Here is a 24,614-nt window from a genome sequence, read left to right on the forward strand (position 1 = left end):
CAAACGAAGCACACACAGAGACACTACATGGATGTATTTATCTATTCTCTTCCAGCTAAGCTCTGCTTCATAGCAAGATTTTTGATCCCATTTTCTCTACACCAGGAAAAGCAGAAGAGGGTAAACTTGACTTCATCCACAGGAAGCTCTAAAGTGCCTCAATATCCACTACTGCATTGATATCAGAGAAAGTCAAGTAGGGAGCCTGGACCTTGAAATCTGGCCATTAATGAGCCCTTTCATTTCACTGGTGACAGTGGAAATCACAGGGTAGCTTACCCAGCAGCAAAGAGTACCTCTCTCTACTGGGGTGGTGTCAGAGGAAGTTAGAAATAACAAGACCACCACCATTGCGTCAGTGGGATCATGTGAAGAACCCAAGCTGGAACTCCAACCTTCACCCAGAAGTATTAAGTCATCTCCCTTAGTTGGCAACAGAGGCTGAGTTGGAAACTTGAACATCTACTTCCACCTAGCAGTAACTTAACAGCATCCGTTCTTCTGCTAAGTAGTATCCAAGAAAGCTAGTAAGACAGGTTTAAATACAATCCAGAGGCTCCTAACACTATACAAAAATATTCAGAACTGGTTGTGGAAGCACACCCAGCTGCTCAGCAAGCTTAGGCAGGAGAATTGCTTGAACTTAGGAGTTTGAGGTCAGCATGGGCAAAAGTAGCAAGACCCTGTCTCAAAAACAAACAAGAAAGTCAAGTTTTAGTTGAAAATCCCTTCTCATACCAAGATCCAGGAAGATTTCACACTAAATGAAAAAAGACAATTGATACCAAATCAAGGCAATGAGATGCTGGCATTATCAGGCAAGCATTTTAATCAGCCATGGAAAAACAGCCCCAACAAGCTGTTCTGAATGCACTTGCAACAAGTGAAAAAGTGAAAACCCTCAGCAAAGGAATGATGATAGAAGGAAAACCAAATAGAAGTTTTAAAATTGAAAAATAATGACTAAATTTAAAAGTTCTGTGGGTAACTGAACAGCCAAATGGAGGGAACAGAGAAAGAATCAGTAAACAAAAGACAGAACAATAAAAATTACTCAATTTGTCTGACAGAAAATAAACTGAAAGAAATACTCAGAACCTTAGAAACCTGTAGGGCTGATAACATGTTAGATCTTTTGAGTGCTATCAAACTCCCAAAGGAGATGACAAAGAGCGAGGTTAAGAAGGCCCTCCAAAGAAATGACTGAAAAGCCCCAAGTTAACTAAGAAAAAAACTATAGATTCAAAAAGAAGTCAGCACCAAGCAGTATAAACATTATAAATCCATACCAAATATGTCATCATTAAACTTCTGAAAACTAAGGACAAAGAATACTGAAAGCTAAATTTAAAATGACATCTTACCTATAAGGGAAAACTATTTGAATGATAGCATATTTCTCATTAGAAACCATGAAGGCTATAGGAAAATGGCATAATGTTTTAACTTTGAAAGAAAAGAACTGCCAACCCTGAATTTTATGGGCAATGAAAATGTCCTTCAGTAATGAAGAAATTTGAGCATTCTCAGATGAAGAAAAACTAGAAGAATTTGTTGCTAGAAGACCTAAACTAAAAAAGAATGACTAAAAGAAATTTTCCAACAGAAAGGAAATGAGAAAAGAACTCAGAAGGCCAAGAAGGAAGGGAAAGCATGGTAAGCAAAAATACATATAAATATAACTAGCTTTCCTTTTCCTATTGAAAAACAAATGATAATACATTTGCTAAAATAATTGACTTCAGCATCTGCAGTGGTGACTTCAGCCTCCACTCCTGGCTCAGTGCTGATGGAAATAATCTTAACAGTCTCAAAAGGACTGTGCAAGTGAGTGAGTCACTTGTGGGTTCTTATGTGGAAGTAATCCCATGTCTTAGAACTGTCACCACAAGGAGTTTTTCTTGTAGTGATTTTCAGAGTCTTGCTAAGCATGCAAATGATTCTTTAAAATTTTCAGATTCTTTTCCTTTGTACCTTGAAATGTCAGTATGACCTTCTCCACTGATTTTATGTTGTGGCTAGTGAGGGTAATTTAATTTGATGTATTGCTGTCTTCTGGTCCCACTGGTGTTTTTGCAGTGTCTTTAGAAGTCATCCAGGGCTGCAGAGAGACTTCCTGAGCAATTCGTTTCTGGTCATGAGTCAGGAGCAGGAGCTGATGAAGCCTCCAGAGCTCTATGGCACCCACAATTGTGTGACCCTGAGAAAGATTTTCCATTCTTTCTTGAGTTTTCTGAATTAGGTATGATAGTTGAAGAAAAATTAAAACATTATCTAATGTGGTTTTAAGTGTATGTAGAGGAAATGCTTAAAACAATTACGGTTTTTTTTTTTGTTGTTTGTTTTTCAAACATAGCTTATTTTATTATAAAGGAACATCATTCTCTGAAAATTAGAATCTCATAGTTCTAAATTATTTTTAATAATCACTAACAATACAGAAGTAAAGACAATCTTATTATACATTGAAACAAAAATCACAATTAAACACAAACATAAAAACAACAGGCTTATTTCTCATCCTCAAACTGTTTCTTTTCATTGGTTTCTTCTGTGTCAAAAGTGAATGGTTTGTCATAACCCATTAGATGGTTATAGTCTTCAGGGTTTGGAAAGAGCCCCGGATTTACTAACAGTGATTTTGTTTTAGCATAAAATGTGGAAAAGAATGTGTGCTGTCTGGAATCTTCACATCATTCTGGTGAAATACCGTAGTCTTTTCTGAAAGAACGACGCTGTAAGTGATGGCTTTGTAAGTGTCCGTTGTGGCCTCATGGTGCAACCGAATAACATAGCCTTTTGTAACAAAGTGAAGCAGCACTGGGGTGATCACTGTAAAGCTTCCTATGATGCCATAAAATAAGATTTGCAAAGGCAGACTTCCAAATATAATATTATTTTGTGCAAAAATGTATGGTAGAAATGCAATGCTGAGCATACTTGTAGAATAAGAAAAACATTTCACACCTATAATCCCAACTACTTGGAAGGCTAAGGCAGAAACATTTCCAAGAGGCCAGCGTCAGCAATTTAGCAAGACCTTGTCTCAAGATAAAAAGGGCTGGATGCAGTTGCTCAGTGTAGAGTGCCCCTGGGTTCAATCCCCAGTACAAATACTGCACGGGCCAGATTCCCAGAATAAATCAGCCTTCCATCTTCTGATTTGTCAAGTTGTGTATGTAAGCATCGAACACATCTGTGCCAACAAATAGGTACCTGCACTAGCCCAGGACGCCGGAGAAGGGGATGGGCACCCTGGAGCCCCGCGGTCCCGCCGGCCACCGGCCCCAAAGGCCTGCTGCAGGAGATTGTCCGTGAGACCGCCACGCTGGGACTTCGGAGCGTGGCAGCCGCCCACAATGCTGTCCTCTTCCCGCCAGGCCTCAGCCCGGCCGCCCACCGGCCGCCCAACGTTAGCAGCAGCATGCCGCGACGGAAACTGGCGGCAGACTGCCCTGCAGCTGAGGCGAAGGGCTGCCAGCACAATTACGTTTTAAATAGGGAAGAGTGAAAAAAGGTAAGGTTTCTAAACTTCACTTGAACTGGTAAAATGATGACACAGTAGATAATGTTAAAAATATATATATTGTAATATTTAGAGCAAAAACTAAAAAGATACAAACTATAAAGAAATAAACTTAAAATCACTATGGCTATCCCAGAATGGAATTCTAGAAGTATTCAATTAGTCTACAGGAAGGTAGAGAAGAAGCAAAAGGAAACAAAAATGAGAGAGTAAACAGAAAACAAAAAAAATGGAAGACATCAATAATTACATTTTATGTTAACAATCTACATCAATTAAACAATAGCATTGATGGACAATGACATCTATAAGAAATTTACTTTAAATATGAATTTAAGGGCTGGGAATAGCACCCCTTCATGCTTAAAACACTAGAAAAAATAGGAATAGTAGGAAAATACCTAAACATTGTAAAGGCTAACTATGCTAAGCCCACAGCCAACATCATTCTAAATGGAGAAAAACTGACAGCATTCCCCCTAAAAACTGGAACAAGACAGTGATGCCCTCTTTCACCACTTCTATTCAATATCATCCTTGAAACACTAGCCAGAGCAATTAGACCAAAGAAATTAAAGCGATATGAATAGGAAAAGAAGAACTCAAGTTGTCACTATTTGCTGATGACATGATGCTATATTTAGAGGACCCAAAAAAAAACTCCACTAGAAAACATCTAGAACTAATAAATTAATTCAGCAAAGTAGCAGGATATAAAATCAGCACACATAAATCTAATGCATTTCTATTCATAAGTGATGAATCCTCTGAAAGAGAAATTAGGAAAACCACTCCATTCACAATAGCCTTAGGAAAAATAAAATAAAATACTTGGGACTCAATCTAACAAAAGAGGTGAAAAACCTCTACAATGAGAATTACAGAACACTAAAAAAAGAAATTGAAGAAAACCTTAGAAGATGGAAAGATGTCCCATGTTCTTGGATAGGCAGAATTAATATTATCAAAATGGCCATACTACCAAAAGTGCTATACAGATTCAATGCAATTCCAATTAAAATCCCAATGACGTACCTCACAGAAATAGAGCAAGCAACCATGAAATTCATCTGGAAGAATAAGAAACCCAGAACAGCTAAAACAATCCTTAGCAGGAAGAGTGAAGCAGAGGGTATTGCAATACCAGAACTTCAACTATACTACAAAGCAATAGTAACAAAAATGGCCTGGTATTGGCACCAAAATAGACAGGGAGATCAATGGTACAGAATAGAGGATACAGACAGAAACCCAAATAAATACAGTTTTCTCATACTAGACAAAGGTGCCAAAAACATGCAATGGAGAAAAGATAGCCTCTTCAACAAATGGTGCTGGGAAAACTAGAATTCCATATGCAACAGAATGAAACTAAACCCCTATCTCTCACCCTGCACAAAACTCAACTCAAAATGGATCAAGAACCGTGGAATCAGACCAGAGACCCTGCATCTTATAGAAAAATTACATTTATTGATTTCCAGATGTTGAACCAATCTTGCATCTCTGGGATAAAACCCACTTGATCATGGTACACTATCTTTTTAATGTTTTTGTATGTGATTTGCAAAATTTTGTTAAGAATTTTTGCATCTATATTCATTAAGGATATTGCTCTGAAATTTTCTTCCCTTGATGTATCTCTCTGGTTTTGGTACCAGGGTGATATTAGCTTCATAGAATGAGTTTGGAAGGGTTCCTCCTCTTCTGTTTCACGGAATACTTTGAGGCATATTGGAATGAGCTCTTCTTTGAAAGTCCTGTAGAACTCGGCTGAGAATCCATCTGGTCCCAGGCTTTTCTTTCTTGGTAGGCTTTTGATGACTTCTTCTGTTTCATCACTTGAAATTGACCTATTTAAATTGTGTATGTCCTCCTGATTCAGTTTCAGTGGATCATATGTCTCTAGAAACCTGTTGATATCTTCAAGATTTTCTATTTTTTTGGAGTATAGTTTTTCAAAATATCTTCTAATTATGTTTTGTGTTTCAATAGCATCTGTCATGATGTTTCCTTTTTCATCCCGAATTTTAGTATCTTGAGTTTTCTCTCTCCTTCTCTTTGTTAGCGTGGCTAAGGGTTTATCAATTTTGTTTACTTTTGCAAAGAACCAACTTTTTATGTTGTCAATTTTTTTGATTGTTTCTTTTGACTCAGTTTCATTGATTTGAACTCTGATTTTAACTATTTCCTGCCTTCTACTACTTTTGGTGTTGATCTGTTCTTTTTCTAGGACTTTGAGTTATAATGCTAGGTCGTTTATTTGTTGAATTTTTCTTCTTTTATTGAATGCGCTCCATGAATTGAATTTTCCTCTTAGTACTGCTTTCACAATGTTCCAGAGATTTTTATATGTTGTATCTTTGTTCTCATTTACCTCTAAGAGTTTTTTATTTTCCCTCGATGTCTTCTGTTATCCATGCATCATTTAATAGTGTATTATTTAATCTCCAGGTGTTGGAGTAGTTTTTGTTTTTTATTTTGTCATTGATTTCTAATTTCATTCCATTATGATCTACATACAAATGTAGTATCTCTATCTTCTTGTATTTGCTAACAGTAGCTTTGTGGTGTATCATATGGTCTATTTTAGAAAAGTATCCATGTGCTGCTGAGAAGAAAGTGTATTCACTCATTGATGAATGGAATATTCTATATCTGTCTGTTATGTCTAAATTATCGATTGTATTATTGAGATCTATGGTTTCTTCGTTCAATTTTTGTTTGGAAGATCTGTCCAGTGCTGAGAGAGGTGTGTTAAAGTCACCTAGTATATTGTGTTGTGGTCTATTTGGTTCCTGGAATTGAGAAGGATTTGTTTGACGTACATGGAGCAGCCACTGTTTGGGGCATAAATATTTATGATTTTTATGTCTTGCTGATTTATGCTTCCCTTAAGCAGTATAAAATGTCCTTCTTTATCCCTTCTGACTAACTTTAACTTGAAATCCACTTTATCTGAGGATGAATACCCCCGCTGTTTTACTGAGTCCATGTGCATGGTATGTTTTTTTTTCCCATTCTTTTACCTTTAGTCTGTGGGTATCTTTTTCTATGAGATGAGTCTCTTGAAGGCAGTCTATTGGGTCTTTCTTTTTAATTCAATCTGCCTGTCTATGTCTTTTGATTGATAAGTTCAGGCCATTAACATTCAGGGTTATTATTGAGCTATTTTTTGTATTCCTGGTCATTTTGGCTTATTTTTGGTTTTTAACTTAACTTGGTTTCTCCTTTATTTGGCTATTCCTTTAGTGTAGTTCCTCCCTTTGCTGACTTACATTGTTGTTTTTCATTTCTTCCTCATGGAATATTTTGCTGAGAATGTTCTGTAGTGCCAGCTTTCTATTTGTAAATTCTTTTAGCTTTTATTTATCATGGAATGATTTTATTTCATCATCAAATCTGAAGGTAAGCTTTGCTGGCTATGAGATTCTTGGTTGGCATCCATTTTCTTTCAGAACTTGAAAAATGCTATTCCAGGCCCTTCTAGCTTTTAGGGTCTGGGTTGAAAAATTTGCTGATATCCCCATTGGTTTCCCCTGAATGTAATTTGATTTTTTTCTCTCACAGCCTTTAAAATTCTATCTTTATTTTGTATGTTAGGTATTTTCATTATAATGTGCTTTGGTGTGGGTCTATAGTAATTTTGTACATTTGGTGTCCTATAAGTCTCTTGTGTTTGATTTTCTATTTCATTCTTCAGATTTGGGAAATTTTCTGATATTATTTCATTGAATAGATTGTTCATTCCTTTGGTTTGTTTCTCTGTGCCTTCCTCAATCTCAATAATTCTTAAATTTGGTCCTTTCATGATATCCCATAATTCTTGGAAATTCTGTTCATGATTTCTTACCATCTTCTTTGTTTGGTCATCTTTGTTTTCAAGATTAAATATTTTGTCTTCAATGTCTGAGGTTCTGTCTTCTAGGTGTTCTATCCTATTGGCTATGCTATCTATGGAGTTTTTAATTTGGTTTATTGTTTCCTTCATTTCAAGAATTTCTGGGTTTTTTTCAGAATCTCTCTTTATTGAATTGATCCTTTGCTTCCTGCATTTACTCTTTTAACTGTTGATTGGTGTGATCATTCAATGCCTGCATCGGCTCTCTTATCTCATTGTTTCCTTCACTGATCATTTTAATTATGTACATTCTGAACTCCCTTTCAGACATTTCTTCTGCCCTGCTGTCATTGGATTTTGTCGATGTAGCATCTAGCTTTGTTTGGGACACTTTCTTCCCTTGTTTTCTCATATTGCTCATGTATCTTCCCCTCTAGGAGTGCAAATCTGAGGTATTACACTTTCTTTCTCCCCTATAGACTTATAGTGTCCCTACCGGTTTCCAATAACTCACCTCCTAGTCTTCAGTAGCCTGAAGTCTTGGAAAAACTTGATAATGCAGTGACCCAAAAAGGAGGCTGCCTTCTAGGGATGGTGGCCTCCAGGTGGGTTATATTCCCTGCTAGTGGGCAGAGGCACCTCATTGTGTTGACAGATGGTCAGTCGCAGGGGCACTAGACTGCAGGCTGGGACCCGGCTGGTCCGTGCCGGACTCTCTGGTTCTACCTTCTTGCCTCAGAAGTCTCTCCCGCCAGCTCTGGGCCCAGCTCTCTGGTACTACTCTCTGGTCCTACCTCCCTGGCAGGGAAGTCTCACCCAGTGGCTCTCTGAGAATATCATTCTAAGTGAAATAAACTAATCCCAAAAAACCAAAGGCCCAATGTTTTCCCTGATAAGTGGATGATGATATATAATGGGGGTGGTGGGAGTGAGAGAAGAATGGAGGAACTTTAGATTATGTGTAAGGAAATGAGAGGGAGGGAGGCTATGAAAAATAGTGGAATGAGACAGACATCATTAACCTGTGTACATGTATGATTACATGAATGGTATGAATCTACATCATGTACAACCATAGAAATGATGTACCCCATTTGTGTACAATGAATCAAAATGCAGTCTGTAAAAAATTTTAAAATAATTTAAAAATAAATAAATTTAAAATAAGAGCTGGTACAGAATGGGAGAAAATCTTTACCACCTGCACCTCAGATAGAACATTAATCTCTAGGATATATAAAAGAATGCAAAAACTTTAACACCAAAAAACCAAGTAAACCAATTGTTATGGTTTGAATGTGAGATGTCCCTCAAAAGCTCACATGTGAGACAAGGTAATAAGATTCAGAGAATAGTTAATTGGGTTAGGAGATCTTTAACCCAATCAGTGAATTAATCACCCAATGGGATTGAGTTGTAACTGAAGGTAGGTAGGGTGTGGCTAGAGGAGGTGGGGCTTTGGGGTCATGTCTTTCAAGTGGAGATCTCTCTGATTCCTGATCATCATGTGAGCTGCTTTCCTCCACCACAGTCTTCCTCCATGATGGTCAGAATCACCTTGAGCCCCAAGGAATGGAGTCCGCAGGCCCCAATCCATAAACTGTCTTCACTTCCTCAAGAATTGGGAAGACCACACCCATCTCAGATTCAAGGAAGTAAAAATAAAAATTCTCTTGATGAGAGACCAGAGGGGTACCCTTCTTGCACAAGGGGGTCTAGAAAGTTTTTTCAATATGCTCAGCTACCCAGGCACTCAGGCTGCTGCAGCCAGGGTCCCTGGAGTGTCCCTGGAGGCTTGGCAGCTGCTTGAGTTGGCAGGAGACCTTCTCATCAAACATGCGGTGCTAGTTCTGAAAGAAGGCAGGATGCTGGAGTTAGGGGGTCATGGAGGCTTCCATCAAGATTTCAAAGAAAGACCTGGGAGGCCAGGAAAAGTGGAACAGGGATAGAGTCCCTGTGGGAGCACCCCCTGAGAGGGCAATGTGTGGAGATGTGAGGAGGAAGCTGAAGCTGCAGTGGAGACCCTCAAGATTAAGAAATGCCATCGTCCTGGGAAAGCTGCAGGTACTGAGCAGAGACACGCCACTTGGACTGCAACCAACAAGGCCACAGGGGTGGAGCTACACAAGCCCTTTGCAGAGAACCTCATGCCATGCACTCCAGATGCCAGACAACTACAGGACTTGTTTGCCCAGCTGGATTTTGGTCTTGCTTTGGTCCCGTCCCTTCTATGCCCCTGCTCAGGATTGTTTTGGCTATTCAAGGTGTCTTATTCTTCCAGGTGAAATTCATGATTGCTTTCTCTATTTCTATGAGGAATGTCATTGGGATTTTAATTGGAATTGCATTAAATCTGTATAGTGCCTTTGGTAGAATGGCCATTTGACAAAGGATCTTTTTAGTACTCAGCTCATCTGCAATTCCAACAGAATGGCCATGACCCTCATTGACCGGGTTAAAGGAAATGGGTTTCTGAGAAAAGTGGGAGTGTTTGCCTCTCTACCCGTGGTTTGTTGAAGGACATCACTTGCACCTTAGTCAATTGTAAGACACTGTTCATGAAAAGGTTGTGAAGAGTGATGCTTAGCATACACTTCTGCGTGCATTTCTTCCCACCCTGGAGTTGAAACCTAGCCATGAATTGAGGAAGCTAAGTTGTACCTATTAAGTTTTTGTGTGTGGGTTCAAGGAGAAAAACTCATGTAAGTCTTTAGCTCTGCCACACTCTAACCCAAGGCTTACCAGACAGGCTTGCTCTGGGATAGCATGTAATCACACAACTAATAACTGATCAAAGATCTTGGACTCTTGATTCCTTACCTCCAGCTTCTTGCTCACTCAAATTTTCATCTTGCCTAATAACAATACCATGATCAAACCAGTTGCTGGTTCACCTCAAATCTGGGAGTAATCACAGATTCTTCCTCTCCCTTTATTCTCTACATCTGCTCCATCAGTCATACTGAATTTCCTTCAGAGTTTTGTTTTTTGGTAGTGGAAACTGAACCCAGGGATGACCTACATCCCCAGTCCTTATTTTTTGAGGCAGGGTTTTGATAAGTTGCTGAAGTTGGCCTCCAACTTTCAATCCTCCTGCCTCAGCCTCCTGAGTCACTAGAATTACAGGTGTATGCCACCACCCACACCTGGCCATAATATGTCTTAAATCTGTTAATTCTCCATCTCCACTGTCATGATCTTAGTCCAAGCTCCATCATCCCTTACCTGAATTATCTCAGTTGGACCCAAATAGATCTTCCTCTTGATACTCTGGCTTTTCTACCATCAATCCACCATAGAGCATCCAGAGTGACTTTTGAAAGATGCAAATTAGATATCATCTCCTACATACTACTTTCCAATAGATTTTCATTATGCTTTTGAAAAATACAAGCTCATTACCATGACCGATCTTCCCCTTTCTGTGCCTTCCCATAACTTTAGGTCACTCCTCACTCACCATACTCCAGCTTTAATTTAAGTTCCTTAAACACTCCAAGGTTGTTGCTACCTCAGGACTTTTGCACCTACTGAGGGCTTTATCTGAATATTCCTTCTAAATCTTCAAGTAGCTCATGCTCAAATATTCAGGAAACCTTTTCTCTCTACTAAAACTATATTAACTGTTTCCCTCTAGTCACTCTATAGAACATCAACCTATTTTGGTTTTCTTTATAGCACTCTAAAGTCATCAAAATTACTTTTATGTTGCTGGGATTGGGGCACACAACTGTAATCCCAATAACTCAGGAGGCTCACAAAAGTTCAAGGTCAGCCAGGGCCACTTTGAGAGACCCTGTCTCAAAAAAGGTTGGGAGCTGGGTGTGGTGGCACACACCACTAATCCCAGTGGCTTGGGAGGCTGAGGCAGGAGGATCGTGAGTTCAAAGCCAGTCTCAGTAACTTAGCAAAGTCCTAAAAAACTCAGTGAAACCCTATCTCTAAATAAAGTATAAAAAGGGGTTGGGGATGTGGCTCAGTGGTTAAGCACCCCTGAATTCAATACCTGGTACCAAATAAATAAATAAATAAATAAGGCTGGGGATGTAGCTCAATGGTAGAGCATCTCTGGCCTCAATTCCCAATACTGCAAAAACGGTTTTTATTGTTTATTGCCTGTTGCCCTGCATTAAAATAACCTCATCTGCACCCAGAACAACACCTGGTGTCAAAGAGTGCTCACTAAATTGTTGAATGAACATAAGGTCTTGTATCTTACTTGGCTTTTGTTTTTCATGTATATGATTCATTCCAAGAATTCTCTGTTGGCCATGTAGTGTGGGTGATAGAGTAGGACTGGGGCATTCCCAATAATACCACCAAATGTCTTAAGAAAGGATTTTGAGTTTCATTGTTCTCCCTTCAAAAATATCCCTTGGGAATTTAGCTGAGACCACAGCAGAGAACTACCTAGACAAGGGTTCTGTGTGTTAAAAGCTGCCAGGTCTGTCTAACTCCTCAGATACATGACTAACACATGGCCCCTCTCTTCAGAGTGTGCCCGCCACTCTCCTCTCCCATTGCCCCCTATATAGCTTCAATTGTGCACACTGTGTTTTTCCCTCAGTGTGTCACAATTTGCCCTCTGTGCATATGTCACTATCTTTCCAAATCCTAGAAATCATTCATGTAATCACTACAGCTTTATTTTGGTAGAGGCCTCAAGGCAAGGGTGGGCTGCACACATGGACTCTCCTTTGAATACAGGTGGCAGGGCTGAGCTTTGTGGGTAAGGGCAGGTGCATCAAGATGTTCCTGCTGTGTAGCTTAGTGGCACCAAGGGGCCCGGTCATGTACACAGGACAGGAGTACACAGCCAGGCCAGCTGGGGCTGGCAGGTCATTGGTGCACCCAGCCTGTGTGGTGACACTGACAGGAGGCAGAAGGCTGGGCTGGCTGGAAGAACTGTCCTGCAGAGCCCCATCTACTGGGTCCCACTCTGCGTGCAGGAGCTGTAGCCCAATCAGTAGTAGGCCAGTCTGTGGAACCTTGGGATTTGGGCCATTCTCCACCTGGGGGCACCAAAAGCTGGTTAGGCAGGATAGGAAGATGACAGTGTGAGGGGTGGTATCGAGGTAAAGAGAGATTGGAGAGATGACTGGGGTTACTGAGAGGCAAGATTACCAATAGGATGGGGTATAACAGGGACTTTAAGGGGACTGAATGGGGAACGTAAGGGATGCTAAGATACCCGGAGGCACAGAGGGTTGTTGTTCAGCTCCTGATGTTTATGTGGGAGATGACTGGAAGCTTGGCTACTGGGAAGATTGGAGCCAGGCATGTGCTGCTGCAGGGCAGCCTCCCAACGCAGTGCCAGCAGCAGGCGGCGTGGGTGGCTAAAGGCTGATAGATGAAAGATGCGCTCCGGCACTCCAATGTCTGCATCTATGTCTGAACCTGTACCCAGGTAGCGAACCAATAGCTGCCCACGACGCCACTGCTGTCGCAGCCATTGCCAGGGTGGCTGCTGACCAGCAGGTGCATGTGGTCTCCAAGGCTGAGGTAGGCGGCCAGACCGGAGAGCTTGGGCCACTGCAGTACAGCGATGGGAGGTACAAGGGGGTTTGCCCTTTAGCTGCTCCAAGAGGCAGTCAAGGTCACTCTGTAGAGTGCCCACCAGTTGACTCAGTTCCAGTGCCTCATTCTCTAGGAAGCCTTTCACTGGTGGCCGAGCCTTTGGCCCCAACACTGTCCTTAGGGCAAATTGCCCTAGGTGAGTATTGTTGGTCAGTAAGGCCTGCAATGACTCCAGCCTACGTTTGGCTTGCACTAGGCGTTGAAGCAGGCGCCTTTCTACACGCCAAGGGCATCCTTGAATATTAGGAACCCACGTGGGTGAACTTTGCTGCAGGGCCCTCAGGATAGCATGACTCTTGCTACGCAACAACCAGGCCCTGGGGCCCTCACTCAGTCCACAGATTCGAGGTTCAGATGATGTGAGCAGTAGCTGCATATGGGCCTTGCACTCTTCCATAGCATCCAGCTTCTCTAGTTCTTGGAGATAGAAGTGAGGGGTAAGAATAAGATGGACTCCACATCCCACACCCAAGGGAGTAGGCCTTCCTCTGATCCTTTATGCTATCATCCCTATAACTGTGTGAATTTTGCCCCTTTGTGTATCTTTATTGGCTCCACTGTCCACATTCCTGTGGGCGTGGCATCTCACTGTACTATTTCTGGCCCCAAAACAGATAACTATTGCCTGGGACTTACCTGGGCTGGGCATCAGAGTGGCTAGCAGATACTGAGGTGTGTGTGGTTGGACCCAATTCTTGCTGCTGAAACTCAGGCAGGCTTCTATGAGGCTAATTAGGACCTCTCTGTCCTTAGTGTCCCTCACAGGTCCCCCATAGAAAACTGAAGCTGAGAAAGAGGTCAGAGGCCCTCAGTTCCAGCCCCTCCAGTTTCCATACCCGATCCCCAAACCAAACTTGTAAGTTAGGCGCTGGTCTCAAAACTCCCACCCCCACCCTTTTCCAGGCTTTCCTGGTGGCTGATGGCTGCTGCATGGAGGACAGGAAGGGTCTCACCAGCCAGCTCCTGCATGGCAATACTGGGATTGCTGAGGCTGATCCTCAACTGCTCTTGGGTCTTAAGGGCCTGAATCAGGGTCACTTGACTCCTGGGGAAGAGGAACAGAAAGTAAGATTTCAGATATCCTGATATACTGACGACTTGCAAATGTTTTTTCCTGCCCAAACTTATCTTCTGAGATCCTGGCTCAAGAGGGCTCACTAGTCATTGTCACTTGGCAACTTGAATGCAACTTGCTTTCAACCAAAGTCATCATATTCCCTCGTGAAATCTGTTTCTATCATATATCCCAGTGTGAGGCATCACCAGCTACCCAACTGTCTAAGTCAGAAATCTGGAATTCATCCCTGACTCCTTCTTCCTCAGTTCCAATTTATTCTCTATTCCTACTGTGATTACCACCCTAATTCCTAAAAACCATACTATGATCTTTTCCCTGGAGACTTCCAGAACCTCCCAAAACTATTCTGTTTGCCTCTAGTACCACCTCCTCTGTTCTACTTTCCACACTGCAGCCAGTGATCTTTCCAACAAACAAACATAATCACATTCATTCTTTACTTTAAAACCTTCAGTGACTTCCCACTGTTCTTAGGATAACATGAGATCCCTTCACTATCATCTTAAAGGTCCTTTGTGATGAGCCTGGTCTCTCCCTACCCAATCCCCAGCCTGTCCACCTCAACCACACTGAAATAATCTTTCTGCTGAGCTTAGTTCCCTCTGTTCAGAAAGGTTCTGATTTGCCTCTGCTTTTAGATTTGATTCAAAGTGAGATCCCAAAAGTCCTCAAAGAAGCCTTCCTGGACTTTTCCTTCACTCTTTGAAAGATAAATTAGTTTTGCTCAACCTAGCGTGTAGAAGATACTCAGTGTTTGCTGAGTGACTGACTCAATAGGATAAGTGGCTCCCTCACCAAAGCCCCCTGTGTGCCTGCAACTTCATTCCATAGAGCTGTCTGTGTAGCAGGAGGCCATGGAGGAGGAGCAGAGGTAGTGCCTTGTCAGGGGGTTGCATGTGGAGTCCTTGCTGGGCTATCTCCATACTGTCAATCAAGATGCGGCCCAATTCCAGGGACTGGTCCCAGAAAACAGGCATGCAATGTTGAGTCAGCACAGCTGGGGAGGATGGAGAGTGCTGAGTCAGCACAGCACAGTTGCCCTCCCCTTTCTGATTTGAGTGTCTTGGGGTATACTCCTTACCTGGCAACGAAGCGGTGGCCTCTGCAGAAACAATAAGCCAAAGACGAAAATCTTTGTGGACTGTGACCACATTCCTTCTTTCAGGTTGGGTTGAAAGCAGTTCCAATTCCATGTCTGAGACCACTAGGGTTAGACAAGAGATCAAGATCAATCCTTAGGTATTGGGTCAGGTACAAGCCTAGGGATCAGATTAGAGATTGAGGAATCAGTCACTTGACACTTGGCCAAGAGCACAGGGCTGGAGCTAGGGAATTTGACAGTGAGGCCTGAGAGTTCAAGCTCACGCCCACGTTAGGGTATGATCCTGAAAGCCATTTCTAGGCAGCAAACTCACCTTTGGCTCTGTCCATCAGCTGCAGCAAGAGTTGAAGCAGCTCTCTTGGCCAGTGTGGCACCAGATGACAGTTATCCAGCACCAGCCAGTACCCCTCCAACATAGCTTGGCATAGAGTGCTAACCACTGTTGAGAGTGGGTCCCAGACTTCAGAGCCCAGGGCTATCACCTGCAGATGCTTCTGCCCCTGGGGACCAACAGAGACAGAAGAGTGACTCAGATCGATTCCAAGATGACCCAAGAGATTCAACGTAATACCACAATGATCCCAAAAATACCTGAATAATATAGAAAGATCCATGAGAATTCTGAGAAGGAGCACCCATACCCTCTCCCAGCCCCCAGGAGCCCAGTCACTTTGTGAACAAAAGACTAAGTTCAAACCTGTTCATGCTCAGCAGCCAATTTCTGGATGACAGTCAGAGGATGCAGGATGGCTGTGGGTTGGCCAGTTGAAGGCAACAAGATCAGTATGGGCTGAGTAGCCTGACTGTGTTCAAGGGGCATGGTGGGAGCATCCAGATTTTCATCCAGGGGCCTGCCCAGGAGGCTGGTTGTGAAGTCTGCCAAAGCACCTGCCAGACACTCAGGTCGCAGCACACGCCACAGGATCAGCTTCTGGATGAGGCTGAGTGGCTCAGGACCTGGCCCAGGTGCAGGACCCAGCACTGTGGATGATAGTGACAGGTATTCCTGCCAAATATTGGAGTGGCCTGCCAGGGATGCACGCAGCCCAACAAATGGAGGCAGAAGCTCTAACATCCCACATTCATGCCAGGCTCTTGGCCCTAGCCAGGCTGGTCGAACCACACCTGGGTCTGGCTTACTATATTCACTGCTGGCAGAGGCTGCCAGTCCAGGCCAAAGTGCCAAGCTTTCTAACTTTGATGTCTTCCCTCTCACATTCAGCAGAGCCAGAGCACCCAAGGCACCCACCAAGGGTACTTGGGTCAGGCCTAGTGTAGCCACGATGCTGTCCAACAGCTGGCGGGTCAGGTGTATTTTTATCTGCAGTAGATGGCTGGCCAGGTCCTCCCCATGCTGAATATCATGTGGCTTCATGCTGTCTAGAACTTTCTTTATGACTGCCAGCCAGTTCTCTGATTTCATTCGGAAAAATGGGAGCAAGTTCTGCAGTGGGCTTAGGGCCTTCACTAAGGCCAATCCATGCCTAACCACATGCCGGTAGGACACCCACAATTCCATCTCCTTCAGCTTTTGTCCTTCTAGCTCCTCACAATGAGCACGCAGTTGACATATCTCTGCCTGGGCCCTCACCATGCCCCGCAGAAATTTAGCTGGTTTCGGAGGGGTTTGGTTCTGGATCAGCATCATTGTCAGCAACTGCTCCTGTACATGGTAATTTGTTAGGTGGATCTGGCCCTTTCCCACAGTCCCCAAATATCTACAGTCATCTCCATCTCTACACCCAGATCTTTCCAGTACTCATCCTATCCCACAGACTAGGCCCCCAGGCACCTCAGCAGCCTCCACAGCTTCACAGGCATCCAGGGCTCTGATTTTTATGTCCTGCCAGCGGGCTTCAAGTTCAGGACGTTCTTTGCACAAGATTTCATGCAGCATCTGTTCTTCTAGCATTTCCATGTTCAGGGACAGATCCAGGACATTCAGCCCCTTTAGCAGTTCACAACCTAGAACTTGGAGTCATATGGAATGTGCTTAAACCCCACCCCAAAGCCAAGGGGTGGGGCAGATAGAGATTATGGCTCCTTACTACCATTCTAAGCCTGCTCAGGTTGAGGGAAGCCCCCTAAATACTGGTCCTGGGATCCAAGTGTACCCACAAAGCTGTACTAGCAATGTGCCCTGGGTCTCACCTTTTTCCAAGGCACAGAGTGGGAGGGTAGTGCTCAGATAGAGACAGAAGCCAGGCTGCACCTCCGGCAGACTTAGCTTCTCCCGCTGAAGCAGCCATAGCAGTTCTTGGCACCATAGGCCCAGTTCCATGTTGGTCAGAAGCACAGGCAGGCCTGTGAATGGAAACAAGGACAACCCACCCACAATGCCAGCACCCATGGTACCCACCCCCTGCACAAGAGCTGACTCTAACCAGCTATCTGCCAACAAATAGAGTTCCTTCAAGATTCTTCAAGATAATGGGATGAAGGATAGGAGCTCAGGTCAGACAGATGTGAGAGGCATATGGGGTCACACAATCAGGGGAAGACAACAGGGGGTCATGGTGGATGGGCATCAGTTCTTACCACTGGCAGCTGCCTTCAAGAGCTGAGGCCCCAACTCTGGATCAGCACCTGAGATCATATTAAGGCAGAGAAGAGGTGAAGACTGTATTTTAGAGGCCAGGTTGGACTCCTGACTCTCTGTCTTGTTCTCCTTTTTTTCTTCTTCCTCTTCTTTCTCCCCTTGCTCTTGCTCGTTCTCCTGCTCCTCATTTTTGCTTTCTTCTGCCTTCTGCTCTTTTGTCTGGTCTTTAGTCTTATTTCTCTCTTCACAGTCATCATCTTCCACATCCTCATTTTTATTCTCTCTGTTTTGATTTGTCATTAGGCCCTTCCCTGTGACAGAAAGATGCACAGAAACACTTCTGAGAGGAGGAATTAGACTATGGTGGATCACTGTTGCCCCAATGACTCCATTCCATGAGGGAAATAAGACACTTTAGGAAAGCTGTTTAAGTTATGTGACTCAGTTTCCTTATTGGCAAAATGGAGCTGTTATTAGTGATGACCTCATAGGATTACTGTGAAGATTAAATACAATGACACATAAAAAGCACCTAAGGCTGGTGACAATAAATGTTGATTGTCATTATTATTACTTTAAAATTAAGAGAGCGAGTTAGGCATCTCCGAAATTGGCTCTATTTCTACCCTTTCTGTAGATTGGTTACAGGAGTCAATGCCTTCCCATGCCCCGCTGCCTTTTTTTAACCTGAGATAATTCTGTTACTAACAACTTAAAGAGTCCTCACTAATTTGGAAATCAGTGCCTGGAAGTAGTAACTTATAAGTAAAAGTCTGTAAACTGTGGAAATAGCCAAATCATGGGTGGTGTGGTAGACACAGATGGTTGGCTAATCAATAGCCATTCCCAACTTCCTTGACCTCTTGCTATGCTGCCCAGACAACTCCTGAACCCAGATTCAGGGCTGGAAAAAGAGAAATATTTGTTTTTTCCTAGGTTCTCTAACAAGCTGAGGTTCCCAGATCCATAGTTCAGTGCATTCATTTTTTTATTGATAACAGATTACCACAAATAGCAGCTTGAAACAATACCAGTTTATTTTCTTACAGTTCTGTAGGTTAGAGGTCTCACCTATTCAACCCACCAACCCACAGCATGGTTGGATTTTCTGCACAGGACTAGACTGGGCTAAAATCAAGGTGTTAGCTGGGGTTACTTGTCTCATCTGGGGCTTTAAGTCCTTTCCAAGGTTTTTATGTTGTTGTTGATGTTTGTTTGTTTGTTTTCAGGTGGGGTCTTGCTGTGTTGCCCAGGCTGGTTTTGAACTCCTAGGTTCAAGTGATCCTCTTACCTCAGTCTTCCAAGTAGCTGGGTCTTCAAATATATGCCCCATACCTGCTTCTAGTTTTAGACAGAATTAATTTCCTTCTCACACTTGCCCTGTAGCCCCCACCATCTTTGAGATAGCAACAGTTCATTGAATCCTTCTTGTGTTTCAAATCTGTGTTTTCTTTATTCCTTTCTGTTCTGAAGGACTCATTTGATTATACTGGGCTCATCTAGGTAATCTGGGATAATGTCTCTATCTGAACACTAATAGATTAGTAATTTTAATTAAATCTGCAAACTCTTTCTTAACAGGTAATATAACATAATCTTGGAAATAACACCAAAAGGCAAAGGTCACAGAGGTCAAAATTCTGCCTACCCCATTTGACTCTTCAGACTTCTGTAAGATCTTTAGCTTTCCTGACAAAAGGAACAGAAATGGCCAGCAGCAACTCTTACATGACACTTGGAAGGGCAGAAGACACCTTGCATGATGTGTTTTGTATTAGTTTCCAGGACTACCATAACAAATTGCCACAAACTTAGTAGCTTAAAAAACAGAACTAGTTTTCTCATAGTTGTGAAGGCCAGAAGTCTGAAATCAAGGTGTAAGCAGAATGTACTTCTGCCAAGGTTCTAAGGGAGAACCTTCCATGCCTCTTTTCATCTTCTGGTTGTTCAGGCTTCCCTTGGTTAGTGGCCACAAAGCTCCAATCTTGATCTCCCTCTTCACATGGTCTTCTCTTTTGTGTCCCTTAGAAGATGCTTGTCATGGGATTTAGATAAGTGTCATATAATGAGCAGGGCGATATCATTTCAAGGTTCAGAAGTTCATTACATTTGCAAAGACCCTTTTTCTAAATGAGGTAGCATTTTTTTTTTTCACCAATGCAACCACCAACCCCATTTTCTGGGAAATAAAACATCCTCTCTTCCTTTTAGCAAATTCCTTCCAACATGCCACCCAGATATGATCCCTGATCTAAACAGAATCAATAAAAATATTCCCCTAGAATTTCTGAACAAATCTGGGTAGTAAAACTCTGGGTTCAGGGCAAGGTTTCTAATAGTGCAAAAAAAAAAAAAAAAAAAAAAAAAAAACAGAGACGTGGAAGACTATGTAAGTTCAGGACCGTTGCAATATAGACCAAAAAATACATAGGCTGATAAAATCGGGGATATTCTGTCCACAAAAATTCAGTGTTTCCACTGTGAAAGGGAAGAGCACATAAGGCTCAGAGTGTTGGGCAGTTCAGTCATCCCAGAAGCATGTGTTTTGTCCCTGCCTTACCTCCGCACTCAGTGGGGGCTGGTGCCAAGCATCTTTTATCTTCCAGAGGCAGTGGGTTCAACCAGATGAGTGCCTCATTGCTGGGGTCAAGCAGCAGGGGCCAACGGCAACTATAGTAGTGAGTACAGCTCCGCAGAAGCAGGCCTGCCAAGCGGGCTGACTTTGCCTGAGGCTTCAGGTCTCGGTCCCATTGATACTGTTCAGATTCAGAGCTTAGCAGTGACACAATACTGAAGGGAAAGCGTATGGGCAGCAGGGGTTTTTTTGGAGGCACGATGACAGATTTCTGCTTCTGCTTCAGTGCCTGTGCCACATCATCTGGACCCAGGGCCTCCTGATGGCCCCTACACAGAGCCAGCCACTTGTCCAGTAGCTCTTGGCGACGGAGAGGTGGGAAGGGACCCAGGTAGACGATGGCAGCAGAACATAGGAGGGCATCTCCAAAAACAGTCCTGCAGTGTCCCCTCAACTTCTGGTGTGAAGGGAAGACCAGAGGGTGTGTAGGCCAGCAAGGAGGGGTATGGAGGAAAGCAGGGCATGGAGGGTGGGGCAGGAAGCAGTTAGGGCACAGGGTGGCAGGGTGTGAAATGAACTAGGAAGGTGACATGTGGGAGAGGGTTGGTTACCTGGAGCCATGTAGCCCAAGTGTTCATGGGTGTGAGCAGTGTAGACTTTACAGGCCATTTGTGATATTGGCCACACTGTGCCTGATTGAGATTCTGTACCACATGGCTGTGGGAAATCTGGGCATCCTCCAGCTTCTTAGCAAGGACCAAAGTATTCTCCAGCATATCCTGGGCCTGAAACTGGTAATGGCCCAGGCGGGCCTGTTCCCGGGCCAGTGTTGCCTCCACCTGCCTCAGCAGCAGGCCCGTGGGCAGACCCCGGCGATGTGCCAGCCCATAGCGCAGAACAGCCCGGAGCCAGACGGCCAGACTTGCTGCAGGTATGCTTACCGCCCGCAGAGCTGCATCACTCATGCCTGGATCCTGTAGTGCTTGATCTAATTTTATCAGCTCTGAGTCTGTCATCTTCTCCTTGGGGAAGAATACTAGCTCCTGAGGGAATGAATGTTAAGGGGAGCAGGGAAGACATGGATGCTCTGGACCTTGACCCAAAAGTCTATTCCTGCCAAGTATCTCATGTGTGCCTCCCATCTCCTCCTTCATCATCCCTACCTGATAAAAATCTTCAGTGCATAAAAGTTGCTTGGCACCGGCCCAGCCTGTTTCATGGTGGAACAGTTCACACAATGCATCAGTCACCCGGATTACAGATTCTGGTGGTGCTCGATAGCTCCTTATCTCCTCAAAGTCAGCCACCTGCAGCCGACTCAGAGGACCCAGAAATGCCTTGCCCATCTACATAAGGAGAAGTGCATGCTGAAGTGAGCTCCTGAGAGTGAGCTTCCCTTTCAAGGTGTTTCTTAATTTTCTCCTAGGAGTCCTCATGAAGGGCCACTCCCCAAGCCAACCCATTACCTTTCCTCCCCAGCTCCCGCTGGAGACTCCATCATGAGTCTCCCCAGTCCTTCTACTGAGCACCCTGTGAGAGGATATCCTCTCCCAACCAAAGACCAGTAGAAGGCACATGGCAGGAAAAGCATACCTGTTCCAGGAAAGCCTCGTGCTGAGTCTGGAGGGCATCCCGCTGCTTGATTAGGCTCTCAATAAGGTGCTCCTGATGACGACACTCTGCCAACTGCCGCTTGTACAGGAGCTTGCTTTGCTCTAGCTGCTGCTGAAATTTGCTGAGGTTCTATGAAGAGAGATCAGGACCTATAGCTCCAGATCCTGGGCTGTATGGGAACATGCCAAGGGAAGACCCCATGGGCATGATAGGATAACCAAACTGAACTCTGAGTAGGCCACAGAATGAGTGAGCTCTTGGTCTGTCACTTCCTGGTCAGTGAATTATACATCTGGTAATGCAGCCCCCTTTGGGTGGTTGCTTTTCCTGAAGCCATAAGGAAATCTGATTCTAAAGCCTATGTGTGTAACTATTATGCTGTGCTCTTTATCTTATTTGAACCCTTAGCATCAGTTGTCACAGAAGATAGTCCTCCCCTCTGGACACATTCTTCTCCTGTGACTTTCATGATACTGTGTTGCCCTTGAACTTTCTCCAACATTTCTGGCTGTTCTTTCCTACTCTCTTCTGCTGCTGTCCCTTCACTATTCCTCAGAAATTTTTTCAGGGACCCCTTCTCCTTTCATTCTACACTTCAACACACTCTCCTTAATCTTATGACTTCCATCATATTCTACTTATATTCTACACACTGCCAAATCTCTCTCTAGCTGTATTTCTCCCAAAACCTATACTGTGTACCCATCTGCATGATGGAAACCTCCCCTTGGATGTCTCACAGACCCTCTCAGATTCCACATGCCCTCAAAATGAGTGAATTGATTATGCCTCAGCTCCTCTGCAATCTTACCTCTCCTTGCACTCTTTTTCTCAGATACCTATAGCAAAATGTGCTCAGATTTCTCAAGGCAGAATCCTGATTATTACCCCTATTCTCCTAAACCCATACTACCTTTGAGGTCTTTTACAATTACACCTCCAACATTTCTCTCATGTCCCATCCAAAACATCCATCACTCACATTCAGGATCTCTCTCCTGACCTGCAAAAGATTCCTGAATGGTCTCTTATGCCTCTCTCCTAATTCATTTCCCACACTGCAGTCTGACTGGTTTTTCAAAAACTGAATCTCATCATATCATGTCCCTTAACACAACGTCCTTTCCTCTGAAATGTCCCTTCTTATGAGGGGTGTCTTCTCCATGTATTTGGTTAATAATGCCACCTTGACCAGGCCCCTACTCATTTTACCAACCTCATCTTTTCAACTTTCCCAACACTCTTCTCTCCAGCCATTCTGACTTTCAAGTCCTCCAAAGTGGCATGTGTTCTCTTGCCTCTAGGGCTTTACACATGCTGTAACTTCAACCTGAGACATTCTCCCTTCCCACCTCTCTCTACCTCTGACCAAATCTTACCTAGTCTTCAGGTACCAACTTTGATGTACTTCATTCACTTGTTTGAATTTTTAAGGAATGTTTTTTGAGCCCCTGCCATATTCTACACATGCTGTACCACTCTGGGGCTCTGTACTTTCTTTATTCCTTTTTTTTTTTTTTTTTTTTTTTTTTTTTTTTTTAGTACTAGATATTGAAACTAGGGGCACTCTAACCACTTAACCACATCCCCAGCCCTTTGAAAAATTTTTTTTGAGATAGGGTCTTCCTAAGTTGCTTGGGCCTTGCTATATTGCTGAGACTGGCCTTGAACTTGTGATCCTCCTGCCTCAGTCTCTTAAGTCACTGGGATTACAGGTATATGCCACCATACCTGGTGTGGATCACTGCTTTCTCTAGAATTCTTGCTACTTCAGAACACTCTGGACTTTGTCATAGCATACTGTTTGGATATTACCTGAATGAATCTATATATCTGGAAAACTGTAGGCACTATGAAGGCAATGGCAGTGCCTTACCTCTTCCTACTAGGAGGCAATCTGACCTAATATTAATAATAACAAACATATCAAGTGCTTACTATATGCCAGTACTTTAAAGGCTTTCCATGGAAAATCTCATTTAATCCTCATCATAATATTATAAGGTTAGGGAAGCTTCTCCAGCCTCTTTGGATCTCTGTTTTCTCATCAGAAAATCAGAAAAGGATAGCCATCTTAGATTATTTGTGGCAAGAAATCTATCATCTGTCTATGTATCAACCTAAATGTAGATGTAGACATAAATATAAATAAGTGCCCAGACAAAACAATTATAGATTTTGATTAATTTTGTTGAGTACAGTAATGAACAAATGAGTCAACTGAATATGAGATGAGAAAAGAAATGGAGGATCACAGAATGACTCCTGGGACTTGGCTTAAATGAGTAGGTGTCTAGTGGGGCCATTTCCTGGGATGGGGAACATTAGAAAAAGTACACACTACTATGGCTGTTGAGTGAATCACCAAGTGTTATGGTTCAAATGTGAGGTGTCCCCAAAAGGCTTACATGTGAAACAATGGAAGGTTTGGAGGAGAAATGGGGTTATGAGAGCCTTAACTTAACCAGTGAACTGCTCCCTGATGGGATTAACTGAGTGGTAACTGGAGGCAGGTGGGGTGTAGCTGGAGAAAGTGGCGTTGGGGGTGTGGTTTTGGGGTATATATTTGTATCTGGCAAGTAGAGACCTCTCTCTCTCTGTTTCCTGATCAACATGCAAGCTGCTTCCCTCTGCCGCACTCTTCTGCCATGATGTTTTGTTCTGGTCAGATCTTTTAGTCACAGCAGGAAAAAACTGACTAAAACACCAAGAAAACTGACTCCAAATGACCCCTGAGACTGAATGTCTTTTATCTAGATTTG

General features: G+C 43.3%; 2 protein-coding genes and 1 pseudogene across 3 annotated transcripts in view; 1 reads left to right on the forward strand and 2 right to left on the reverse strand.

The window, feature by feature from the left end:
- RRP8 (ribosomal RNA processing 8) overlaps positions 1-19,805 on the forward strand; it is a 45,705-nt gene extending 25,900 nt beyond the window's left edge. The window contains exon 7 of the mRNA XM_079105732.1: positions 18,893-19,805. Coding sequence (XP_078961858.1) covers positions 18,893-19,024 — 132 coding nt within the window. The 3' untranslated portion in view covers positions 19,025-19,805. The remainder of the gene's footprint in view (positions 1-18,892) is intronic.
- LOC306639938 (transmembrane protein 70, mitochondrial-like) lies at positions 2,401-3,475 on the reverse strand (annotated as a pseudogene). Its single transcript, XR_013766806.1, has 2 exons — positions 3,123-3,475; positions 2,401-2,979 (listed from the first exon to the last, which is right to left on the reverse strand). The product of XR_013766806.1 is annotated as a transmembrane protein 70, mitochondrial-like (transcript).
- DNHD1 (dynein heavy chain domain 1) overlaps positions 8,499-24,614 on the reverse strand; it is a 79,721-nt gene continuing 63,605 nt past the window's right edge. The window contains 15 exon segments of the mRNA XM_079105771.1: positions 8,499-12,379; positions 12,559-13,361; positions 13,581-13,730; positions 13,898-13,989; positions 14,818-15,019; positions 15,104-15,226; positions 15,438-15,624; positions 15,822-16,787; positions 16,917-17,095; positions 17,276-17,428; positions 17,663-17,974; positions 20,224-20,695; positions 20,850-21,281; positions 21,402-21,584; positions 21,832-21,981. Of these exon segments, the coding sequence (XP_078961897.1) occupies positions 12,029-12,379; positions 12,559-13,361; positions 13,581-13,730; positions 13,898-13,989; positions 14,818-15,019; positions 15,104-15,226; positions 15,438-15,624; positions 15,822-16,787; positions 16,917-17,095; positions 17,276-17,428; positions 17,663-17,974; positions 20,224-20,695; positions 20,850-21,281; positions 21,402-21,584; positions 21,832-21,981 (4,755 nt within the window). The 3' untranslated portion in view covers positions 8,499-12,028.

This window comes from Sciurus vulgaris (assembly GCF_902686455.1).
Source record: "Sciurus vulgaris genome assembly, chromosome: 11".
In the NCBI taxonomy this organism is placed as follows: Eukaryota; Metazoa; Chordata; class Mammalia; order Rodentia; family Sciuridae; genus Sciurus; species Sciurus vulgaris.